General features: G+C 54.6%; 1 protein-coding gene across 2 annotated transcripts in view; it reads right to left on the bottom strand.

Moving 5' to 3' along the window:
• Positions 1 to 12321, bottom strand: part of CDH4 (cadherin 4) — a 323280-nt gene that overhangs the window by 80136 nt on the left and 230823 nt on the right. Inside the window, exon 4 of one of the 2 annotated variants that reach the window (XM_084888990.1) lies at positions 8148 to 8336. The exons of the other annotated variant lie outside the window; for it this stretch is intronic. Coding sequence (XP_084745116.1) covers positions 8148 to 8336 — 189 coding nt within the window. The remainder of the gene's footprint in view (positions 1 to 8147; positions 8337 to 12321) is intronic. 2 annotated transcript variants of the gene reach the window in all.

Raw genomic sequence — 12321 nt, 5'->3', positions numbered from 1 at the left:
CACTTACAGATGATGTTTGGTCTACGGACTCAAGGCCTGAGGCTGTGGTAGAAGCCCAGCTGGTAGTAACTGGGGCTGGAACCCCAATTCTAGGCGGCCAGTCTCAGCAGGTGCTTGATGAACCCTCCAAATAGGTAACCACTAATGTAAATCTAAAATATTAATATAGCCAATCGAATATTCACCAATAAAGTATCTGAGCCTCTGCATCATTTTGATTTTACTTTAATTTTTTAAGGAACGTTCAGTGGCATAAATATAGTCATGAAAGCAGCTTAAGGACCGGAATGGTACCCAGAAAGGAGCCGCACATTCCCGCCCACGACTGCTTTCCTCGTCCTGCCTGGCGCGAGGGAGGACGGAATGCGTTCCCCAAGGTCTCACCGTGGTGTATCCTGTAGTCACAGGGAGGCTGGCCGCTGCGGCACAGGGTCCCACATGGCACCTGTGTGTCGGGCTGAGCTGCCAGAGCCACACTGGGGTAGGTGGTGTCTCCTCCCACGGACGGGAGGAGGCAGTCCTCACTGCAGCTGACAGGCAAGTGAACGTGCCTCCTCTCTCACAGAAAGAAGGACCAGGCACCTGGGGGAGGTGCACAGTCAGAGGAGAAAGTCCTAGTTACATGTGCAGTGTTCATCAGACAATCCCACGTGACAGGCGGGGCTTGGTTCAGGGTTCGGGGCACGTCTAGTCTCCTTCCTCAGCAGGTCCTCTTATTGCCATTATCGATCACATCTACATCTATTACAAACCTTATAATACAGTGTCATATATTTTTGCTTTAAGCAGTCAGCTGTCTTTTAAATGATTCTCTCTCATCATTGATGAGAGAACCCATAAATGTATCTTTTCTGTGCTCTCCATCTCTTCCTTCAGATCAGAATTGCCAACCACTTTTTACTTACAATTTGAAAATGTCATTCCAGTGCTCAGTGGTCTCCATTCTTTCTTAAAAAAAAAAAAGTTTATTGATTTCAGAGAGGAAGGGATGAGAGAGAATCATTGATCAGCTGCCTCCTGCAGATGGGGATCGAGCCTGCAACCCGGTCATGTGCCCTGATCAGGAATCAAACCGTGATCTCCTGGTTCATAGGTTTAAGCTCAACCACTGAGTAACACTGGCTGGGCTCCATTATTCCTACAGAGAACCCAGCCCTCATCTTCACTGTCATCATTTGTATATAACACATCTTCCTTCTACTTTCAAGACTTTCTCTACTTTAAAAAAATATATATTTTTTATTGATTTCAGAGAGGAAAGGAGAAGGAGAGAGAGAATCATTGACTGGCTGCCCCCTACTGGGGATTGAGTCTGCAACCTGGGCATGTTCCCTTAACTGGAATCAAATTCGGAACCTTTCAGTCCAAAGACTGACTCTCTATCCACTGGGCCAAATAGGCTAGGGTTCTCTCTCTCTCTCTCTCTCTCTCTCTCTCTCTCTCTCTCTCTCTCTCTTAATTTCAGCAGTTTGACTTTGATCATGGTATGGTTTTCTTTGTACTTATCCTACTCAGAGTTCACTGAATTTCCTGGCTCTGTAAGTCTGCTTCTCTACCAAATTTGAAATGTCAATCATTTTTTTTCTCTATCTTGTTAACTCTCTCCTCTCCCTCAGGGATTCCAATGACATACATTAGGTCACCAGACCTTATCCTCTTCAATCCTCTGCCCTGCCATTCTCCATATTGGATAATTTTTACTGATTTACCTTTGAATTCACTGAGACCTTCCTTCTGCCTTCTACAATTTACTTATAAGCCCATCTAGTGAGTTTTTCATTAGAGATTTTATACATTCCAGTTTTTCCATTTCCATTTGGTTATATTTTTAGAGTTTCTATTTTTCTGCTGTGATTTCCCATGCATTCATTCATTGTGACCATATTTTCCTTTAAGTCATTAAGTATATGTATAAGAGATCCACTATCTGAGAAACCTCAGGGTTAGGTTCTATGGGCATTTTTTCCCTCTTAAGTATGGTCACATTTTTTGGGGGGGCATATCTAGTAATTTTTTATTGTATACAGATCCCTGTGACTGATAGACTGCAGAGACTCTGGCTCTGTTATCTTCCTCTAAAGGGTGTTGCTTTTTGTTATAGCCGGGAGTTAACTTGGCTGATCTGAAATATACGTTTGTTTCCCTTGCATTAGGTGGCAGCTGAAACCTCTGCTTAGTTCTTTTAACCATCTCACTGTTTTTCACTGGGTTCTTTGGGTCTCCCTTGTGCATGCATAGTTCAAGGGGCAGCCAAGGATCTGGGCAGAGTTTATGAGCAGATTTGGGAGTCTGCCTCTAGCTACATATTTTATAGCTTCATCCTTTCACATTCCAGCTGCTATATCATTCTAACCCCATCATCCAACTCCTCTGACCGGTAAGACTGTGTGCTTTTTTTTTGTTTTTGTTTTGTTAATCCTCACCTGAATATATTTTTTCCCATTGCTTGATAGAGAGAGTAGAAGGGAGAGAGGGAAAGGGGGAGAGAGAGAGAAAGAGAGAGACACATCAATGTAAGAGAGACACATCGATTGGTTGCCTCCCACCTGCTCCACAACCTGGGCCGGGAATGAACCTGCAGCCAGGTACGTGTCCTTGACTGGGAACTGAACCTGCTACCCTTTAGTGTAGGGGTGTCGAACTCAATCAGAGAAGGGACCAAAATCTAAAATCCAGCCTAAATCGAGGGCCGAATGGTTTACTGAACAGTCATAAACTGACAATGTCATAAACTGACAGCGGAGTGCAGTGATGACAGCGCGGTGCGGGCCACATTGCAAGGCCTGGCGGGCTGGATTTGGCCTGCGGGCCTCGTGTTTGACACATGTGCTTTAGTGTGTGGGCCAATGCTCTGGTAACCAGTGAGCAACACCGGCCAGGGCAGGTCTGTGGTCTTCTTCGTGAGAACTAGCCACCCTTTGAAGCAGGACAAGGAGTGCCCCCAGAGGGAAAGCCACATATACTCAGAGCTCACCCAGACCTGCTTTCTTCTCAAGAGTGGAGTTCCCAGTAGTTTTTGCCTACTAGTGATCACTCTCAAGTAACTGCAAAGTTTTCTAACAGGCCCCCGAGTTTATAATTATTGTTTTAGGAGTGTTAGTCTGATATGCACTACCCCACCATCACCAGAAGCAGAACTTGCAATCCCATTACAGTCACTATGGCAGAGCTCACTGAACATTCTTCAGGATGCCCTGGAAGGCTGCCTGGTGGAGGTGGGTATGGGCTGTACCATTCACTCATTTAAAAAGAACTTGATGACACTATTCTGTCCCCTTTGTTGTGCTTGACAGGTGGACTATCCCTCAAGCACTTTCATGTTTATGGAGAAGACAGACTGGTAATCACTGACAAGACAGTTTCAGGAACTCTGCCACCATGGCAGGCAGGGTCCTGAGAAGCGGGGTGCTCTCAGAGGAGGTGAGAGGAGCCGGGCTGGAGTGTCAGGTGCAGGGAGAAAACACTCCAGATTGAGGCAGAGCTCGTACACAGGCTCCCGGAACCAAGCACAGGTCAAGCCTGGGAGCTGCAGGAAGCCCAGCATGGCTGGAGGTTGGTGTATGGGCAGTCAGGTCATGGAGGCCCGGGTGACATGCTAAGGAGTCAGATTTCCCTCCTGGGGACAACGGGGGAAGGATGGAAAGGAACGACACAACACAGAGTGCTTGGCCAGCCACCTGCCTCTGCTGGGCAGTGAGCACTGACCATCTCCGTCACATTTGCTGGCTGGGTACCGTCAGAGTGCTGGAGGAGGCGCCCATGGGCCCCATGATAATCACAAGGCCCGAACACCCTGTACGGGTGTTCCAGCACGGAGCTCCACGCTTGTGTGCAGAGGGACATTTATGGGGCGTCTACCTGGGCCCCCGTGGGGACTCACCGGGTCCCTCCGACCCCAGCGCGGCTCACATCACGGAAGGCTTACACCAAAGGCCCAGCCCGTTTCCGTTCATGCGGAAGGTCCGTTCATATCTGCGCCAGATATGCAGCAACGCGCACAAAATGGGAGCAACCTGACCGGGAACCGTGAGGAAGAGCCTCCAGGGCAATGGCTCTCCCAGCGGCGTTGTCCCGGAGGAGCCGCTTTCCGGCCGTTGTGCTCTCCGGGCTCCGTCCGGCTCCGGAATGCTAGCCTCCCTGCGGCGCCTGCCTGCTGGGCAGCGGTGCCAGGGCTTCCTCTTCCAGCCTCGCTCCCTGCAGCCCCAGGGTGGTCTGTACACCTTCCTGTCTGAGTAAACATCAGCTTCCAGAATCAAAGGGCTTGCCTCCCACCCTCTGGGGCCAGTTCCCACATGGCCCTGCACAACCTCTCACGGTAACGAAGTGTGAGTGCTGATTAGACTCAGCTGAGACACGCACCCTTCTTTAGAAAGCCTGACTGGTCCTCACCCCGAGTCTCGCCAGGAGTCAGGCCTAACCCGCCTGCGAGAGAAGCCGGGGGTTGCAAAGCGCAGCATTTGTCCTCGGCAGATGCCCAGGGACAGGGAAGGGGCCGCAGTCGGAGTGAGAAGCGGAGAGCCGATGGCCTGGTGGTTCTTATGGCCACGAACAGACCCCTCCCGCAGACCCTCCGGTGCCGCAGGGCGCCTGACACCCCCGACGGGATGGCCCCAAATGTCCCGTCCAGAGCCGAGAGCGGGAGGAGGGAAGATGGTGCTGACCCTCCCCGGCGCCCTGCTGCCATTTCCTCCAGAACTGAGAGCCTCTCCCGCTCCCTAGGGGAGGAGCTCAGTCACTGAACGGCCGCCTCCTCCATGGTGATGAGAAGAAACCGCCTGAACCTCCGAGGCCTCTCCACGGTGCCGCCCCTCGCCGCACTTACATTGGTGGCGGTTGATGCCAGGGCGCACCACGCCGAGGCCTCCACGCTCCGCCCGGACACGTAGGTGAGTGATTCGCCCTGCGTGGCAGAGCGGACACGGTATTCTCCCCAGGAAAAGCCCGTAATTGGCGGCAATTTTTTGGAGAAGATGGTGCCCACTCCTCTCCCTCTGTTTTCCTTTCACACACTCCATTCCAACGAAATGCCGCAAGGAAAGGAATCCAGCTGCACTCCCGTGCTCCTCCCTCCGCGTCCCGCCCCCTCCGCTGCCCGCCCCAGGACACGACCAGGAAGCTCACAGCCCCTCGGAGACAGTAACAGCCAGAAGCACCGAAAGGGAACCTTGTCTGTACGGGAGAAGAGAGTAACACGGGAAAGGTGGGGAGGGAAGCAGAAAGTGAGCATATGAGAGTGTTTGTGGGCTAAGTTCTTACATCATAACTTGGAGGCCATTTGGAAAAGACAGATCTTTTACAGAAACCTAATGGAAATCCCATTTCCATTTGCTGAAGATGAAGCGCCCCTGGAGAGCCCGGCGTGGCGGGGGCCCTCACTTCGGGCCTGAATGACACCTGAGAGACCTTCACAGGAGCAAGAAATCAGCTCCCCGTGTGAGGTTTCTGTATTCTGGGGATGCTCGTCGTAGCAGTCAGCCAGGCCTCACCCACACCCACACCCACCCTGTACTCAGAGCCGCTCAGATGGACATTCTGGCCATTTGAGGGCCCCCCAAAGGGCTGCTAGCAGATCCTGGGCATCCTCGAGGGAGGGCTCTGTCCACAGTGGCTGTCTCTTCTTCTGGCACCTTTTACAGGTCGGTGTACGGAGGGGCCCAGAGGAGGAAAGTTCCATGTGTTGGTACCAGGATCCTCAACCTGAGAAACTCCAAAGCCAGGACTGCAGACACTCTGGCAGGGCTCAGATGCCCACCATGCATCACACGCGCTCGGTATTTATAAACTCACTCCTCACTCTTACCTTCCTGCTATGGTCCAAGGGCCAGATCTGGCCCCCTGCCTGTGTTTGTAAATAAAGTTTTATTAGCACACAGCCACACCCCTCTGTTTACATGTTGCCTATGGTAGCTTTCACACCTTAAAGACCACAGAGGCAGCCAGCAAAATGTCAACTACTTACCATATTTTCCGGCGTATAAGACGACCCCCTAATTTTACAGTTAAAACATAGGTTTAGGCCTATAGTCGCCTATTTTCGGGATATACTCGGCGTATAAGACGACCCCCGGTTTTTGGTTGACTTTTTTTGTTTCAAAAGTCGTCTTATACGCCGGAAAATACGGTACTCTGCCTTTTACTGAAAATGTTTTCTGTTTCCAGCAGGGGTGACCTTCCAGAACAAGCACAAAGCTCTAAGGAGAACCATACCACAACGGCAGGCTCACCCCCTCCCAGGCTGTTCAGTCCTGACCACACTAGCTTCAGGCCCTGCTGAGTCTATTTTTGTTGCTGTCATTGCTCACCTGAGGGTAATGTTCCGTGAAGGGGAGGGAAGACAGAGAGAAAGAGAGAGAGAGGACCATCGATGTGAGATAGACTTATTGACTGGTTGCCTCCATACACTCCCTGACAAGGGCTGGGGATGGAACCTACAAGCCAAGTGTGTGCCCTTGACCAGGAATTGGACGCCAGACCCTTCCTTCAGCATGCAGGCCATGCTCTACCCACTGAGCCACATAGCTGGGCGGGCCCTGCTGTCTAGACACTTCAGAGGCGCCGCCCCTTCGAACTCTGCAGGCAGCTCTGGGCTGCGGGGGCAGCCGCATTAGCACTCGCCCTGCCTGAGCCCGCTTCGCAGGAACGCCAGCTACCCAGGGTCGCCTACCAGGAAGTCTCCTTGTAGCATGAATTCACGTTAACAAGCGATCACTCGAGAAACATTTCCACTAGATGACAAGTGGTCACCAGAGGGGCGGGGGCCTGGCAGGCGGAGGCATGACCACGGGGACACGGCACGATCGCAGCGGGGGGGGGGGGGGGGGGCTGGCCGATTGGCCTGGAAGGCGGGGGTCCGGGGTTTCGATCCCTGAGTGCTTCGCCACGTCCTTACCTCCATTCCACAGTCACATCCCAGTCGGGCCACTCAAGGTAAGTGATGGGCCGGAAGCCCCTCTCCCCACCCGAGCAGCTGGGAAAGCCTCCTGTCAGCGACACCACGCTCACACGGACACCGTGGGGCTGTTCTCCCTGACACCAGCTGGTGTCCTACAGTTTAACTCACTTCAGCCCCGACCCACCCAGTGACAGTGCCAGCCCCCCGTGCAGGGCTCAGGCCTCAGGACTGCCCACTGCGACGCCACCCCACGCCCAGGCTGTCCCCGCTGCTGACCTGTGCCTGCTTATAAATCGGAGGTTCCAATGACCCTGCCTTGCATTGCTAATTGGCCATAGCAGCTCACAGAAGCAGGGAAACAGGTCACGCATTAGGTTGCCAATTAATCATAAAGGATACAATTCGCAACAGGCCGGGGGGAGAGAGACGCAGGGCAGGCCCCATGCCCTCCCCGGAGCACCCCTGCTCCACACCCATGTGGCCACCGGCCTGGACGCTCTCCGAGCCAGGGCCTGTGGCTGTGGTGGAGGCCTCTCCATGCAGCTGGACTGGATTCAGTCATTGGCCATGGACCCCACGGCCGACTGGGACTCACAGTTTCAGACTCAAGTCTTGTGACTTTTTAGCAAGATCATCATACAGTCAAGCCACCACTTGGCAGCTTGGCACCGTTCAAAAGGCGTGTGAACGATCAGGCCAAAGACAGGTGTCAGAGGTCACGGGCCTGAACCGAAGCCCCGCCTCGCCACCTCCCACGCTTGGGCTCTGTCACTTGACAGTAACTGCGAGAGAGGGGACTGAGGGGACCCAACTCACGCAGCCCATCTGCCCTGGACAACTGGATGCCCTGGGTTGCTTTGCTCTGTGTTGCTCCATGTGACACTCTTACTGAAAGGCGACATCTCAACCTTAGACACCAAATGCAAACCCATCCCACCACCAGGAACAAGCCCATCAGACCTGGTTGGCAAGATCCGCAGAGCAGAGGCTGGGAAGCCTAGACCTTCCCCACGCAGGGAGGGCTCCCCACGCAGGAAATGCTCCCCACACAGGAAGTGCTCCCCACACAGGAAGTGCTCCCCATGCAGGAGGAGCTCCCTGGGGAGGAGGGGCTCCCCATGCAGAAGGGACTTCCCATGTAGGAAGGGCTCCCTATACAGGGGGTTTGCATACAGGAGGGCTCCCCACGCAGGAGGGCTCCCCATGCAGGGGGGTCTGCACACAGGGACTTCCCACGCAGAGGGCCTGCACTCACCCGCACGAGCTGCTGCGGGAAGGGCCCGCGGGAATTCTCAGGCACGTTGATGGGGGGGATGACCCAGTCCCGCTTCTGTCTCCGCAGACCCAGGCCGCTGGCAGGCGGGTGCTGGGGCCACGGCAGCAGAACGTCGCTGGGAGGCGGGGTGAGGTCCAGGGCTGGAGTCTTCCTCCCTTCCTGCAGTCCCTGCGGGGAGAGGGGGCGGGGGGAGAGGAGAGCCACATGTGGTTAGGTTCTGCTCCAAGGAGAAGGCGTCAGTTAGAGAATCCGAACCTTTCTGATGGCCAGGGAGAACCTGGGTGATGTGAGGAGGGCCAAGTGTCAGGGAAAACACCAAGCAAGACCCATCCACACAAAGAAACACCATTACACTGGGGGAGGGAGGCAGGAAAGAAACCACCAAGAAAGAAAATGCAGTTAACTAACCAATGGAGTGGATCCGAGCTTTTAAATCCCAAGTGGAAAACAAGCACAAAGGGACAAATACATTTTAATTTAATACTCTTGGCTAGGAAATCATATTCTAAAAGCACTGCTGAACTTGGGACAAAGAGTTAAGTCTTGTTATACAAACAGTACTTAGAAATCAATAAAAAATTTGAATCTTTTTTATAACAGGTAAAGGACATCAATAGAAATAAAGGATCAATAAATGTCTAAAAACCCCCATTTCCCAGTAATCAAACAAAGCAAAATAATGTGTCCTTTCCACCTCCCAAACTGCCCGGTTAACCGAGTGGACCCTCAGCAGCGAGGGGCGCGCTGAGCCGCAGAGAGAGGCCGAGGCCGAGGCCGTGGGGCGTGGCGGGGAGCAGACCGGGGCTCACACTTGTGTGCACACAAGGATTCACGTGACACCAGCTAAGTCCCTTCATCTCGCCAAACTCCAGCCACTTCTTTGTTCTTTTTGAATACATTTTTATTGATTCAGAGAGGAAGGGAGAGAAAGATAGAAACATCGATGGCAAGAGAAAGTCATTGAGTAGCTGCCTCCTGCACACCCCTGGGGACTGAGCCCACACCCGGGCATGAGCCCTTGACCGGAATCGAACCTGGGATTCAGTTTGCAGCCAACGCTCTGTCCACTCAGCCAAACGGGCCAAGGCCAACCTTATTTTTTAAAGGATCCAGAGGCCGACTGTGTTCTCCGGTCACCAGCCAGTTCGTTTTACTTTATTCCTTTTATACTTCTGTGTCTCTGAACGTTATCACATGCCAGCAGGACTTCACGTGTGATGGGGCACTTGCACATCTGTCATCTCCATGTTTACTTTCAAGGTGCCCGTCTGGTGCCTCAGCCCGGTCTTCCTGGTTGATGTTCATTTTGTGCTGAGTCTCAGGCTCTGAGCCGGGGAATTCCCACGGCAAGGCCGACCTGGGCCAGGACAGCCAAGGCAGCTGTGCAGAGACCAGTGTCCCCCCTGCAGAGGGCGCCTGCACCTGGGCGTGGCAGAGGGGACAAAGCTGGCTGGAGGTGTCTGAGCAGTTCTGGCGGGGTCCTCCCCTTCCAGCTGAGCTCAAGGCCCCGCGAGGCCCCGGCTGGTCTCGGCATCGCCCTCTGTGGACAGAGACACGGCCCCACTCTGTTTTGCCAAAAAGCTGCACAGCAATAAGTTAAACATGCACTGGAGGTGGGCCGCCTCCTCCCAGCGTCGCTCGGCCAAACTCACCTCGTGCACAATGACCCGGGAGCCCACGCCACAAAACTGCCTTGTTGATGACAAAAAACCCACAAAAACAACCCCCCCCCAAAAAAAACAAATAAACAAACAAACAAAAACAAAAGAGTCCATATGCCCGGATGCCCAAACGGAAAGCTACTCCAAGGAAAAGCCCACCTGGCCACCACACTCCGGTGAGCGCCCTGGGACGTCCCATCGGGCCTGCGGTCTCACTGTGCTCAGCTCCCAAGTCCAGGAGTTCGCAGCAATCAGCGCCGAAGGCTTTCCCAGGTCACGCCTCCTTCCTCAGCAAGGAGCCCCCAGGCACGTGCACCCTCCTGGCCTTGCTCCCGGCGGGGTGGACATGGCACCCACTGCTGGGCGCTGCCTCGGGACCAGGCCTCAGTCGTGAGGAGCAGGGTGGGGTCGTCTCCAGAACTGCATTTAGGATGGTCCTGGCCACACGCTCTCCTGGCATCCAGCGCACAGCTGCTTCCCACGCCCCTGGGGCTGAGCGTTCAGTTTCCACCCAAATCCGCCCCATCGCTAGTTCAGCGGGAGGCACCCCCACTTTACTAGGGGACTTAGTGATAGATCCTCCCTTCCCTCAGTTGATAGACAGACGTAAACCCCACCTGCGGCCAGACATTCCTGAGCTCTGAACCACCAATCAGCACCTGCCAAATACCCTAAGCCCCCGATTCCTAAGTCCCTAGGTCCCTAATCAATCAGCGTGTGCTGAGTGCCCTAAGCCCCGCCCTCTATTCTTAAAAGTGCTTGTAAGCCCCTCGCTCGAGGTACCCTTCCCTCCAATAAAGCCTGTGTCCTGCCATCCCGGTCTCTGGTCTACCTTCTCTATTTTATCTATTGATATCACTTAGAGGCGCCAAGGAATACCCGAGGGTCACACAGCTCGTTAGGCAGAGGCAGGATTTGAACCCTGGGCATCAGACTGCAAGGCCAGAGCACCTGGCAGGGTGTGACCCTCCTCTGCTGGAGGCTCCTGCCTGAGGCTGCACCCCTTTCCCAGTCCTGGCCTAGCTGTGCAGAGACCAGTGTCCCCCTGCAGAGGGCGCTGCAGCTGGGCGTGGCAATAAACCTCAGGCTGTGCAGGGAGAGCTCCGAGGTCCCAGCGGGTCGGCCTCAGGAGCTGTCAGAAACGCAGTCTCAGGTCCCACCTGGGCTTGCTGCCTCTGGGTGGGCTCGGAATCCGTGCTTAGGGGGCCCTCTAGGTGCCCGCGCTCCACCAACTCACAGCCTGGCCTGGGCTCCCCCACTGTCCCCAGGCCCTGCCTCAGAAGGGCCAGGCCGAGGTCTGCTCTTGAGCGTGTCCGCACAGGGCAGGTGGGCTTGGCTACACCACCTCGCACACGGTGCCCGGGAGCCCCCGCCACGAGCACAGCCCCTGGGGTGCTGTCTGCGCGCCCCCACAGCCCCGCGTGATGGTGCGGAGAGCACACGGCTGCCTCGGGGCCGCTGGGGCACCGGCAGAGGCTCACCTGGGCCTTGTGAGTTCCAGACAGAGTTTGGAAGGGCTTCACAGAGCCACATAAAAGCCCGAACGCCCGCTTTATCTTCATTTGCTCGGGAAGAGCTGGCCTGGCATTAATCTCTGCGTGCATGTATCAATAAATAAACGTGGCTATTTCAAAGCCTGAGACAGAGGTAACAACAGGTCTGCGCCCGCTCTGCCAGACATTCCCAGGGTGGCGGGTGGGGACGTGGGTGGGGCGGGCGTGTCCTGGACACCCAGTGACCCAGGCCCCCTTGGAGCATGGCATTCAGCACTGCCAGGCTGAGCCCCAAGATCATGGGCCAGTTTCATGATGCCCACAAATCCCATCACTCCCAGCCCAAACCTGAACTCCAACAGTGACTGTCTTCCGCCTCCACCTGCTGGCCCTCATCCCGCACCCCGTTTTCCTGAGCGCCCTCCCCAGGCCCCTGCCTGTGCCCACCTGGCCCCTCGTCGGGGACTGCTGTCTGCTGATAGCTCCCACGTGAGCCCTCAGGGACTCATCAGTGTCACCTAGAGGCGGGCCGCCTCCCCCAGCGTCCTCCGCAAGTGAGAGATGAACAATACAAGACGGACCGGGCAGGTTTTAAATGATCGCCTTAAAAAACAGGAAAAGGCCCAAACCGGTTTGGCTCAGTGGATAGAGCGTCAGCCTGCAGACTCAAGGGTTCCGGGTTCGATTCCGGTCAAGGGCATGTACCTTGGTTGCGGGCACATCCCTAGTAGGGGGAGTGCAAGAGGCGGCTGATTGATGTTTCTCTCTCATCGATGTTTCTGACTTTCTATCCCTCTCCCTTCCTCTCTGTAAAAAAAATCAATAAAATATATATATAAAAACAACAACAACAACAAAACCCCCCAAAACAGGAAAAGGAAGTGCCTGGAGGGCGGCGTCACCACCTCCTCTGGCGCCATGCAGGGTATAATGTACCCTCCTCTCTGCTGCCCACTGCACACCAATGGGAACGCAGGGCTATGAAGAGCCAGGGAGCGC

Source organism: Pipistrellus hanaki, assembly GCF_964339955.1.
Source record: "Pipistrellus hanaki genome assembly, chromosome: 6".
NCBI lineage: Eukaryota > Metazoa > Chordata > Mammalia > Chiroptera > Vespertilionidae > Pipistrellus > Pipistrellus hanaki.
Note: the sequence above shows the minus strand (reverse complement) of the source record. Positions and strands in the feature narration are given on the sequence as shown.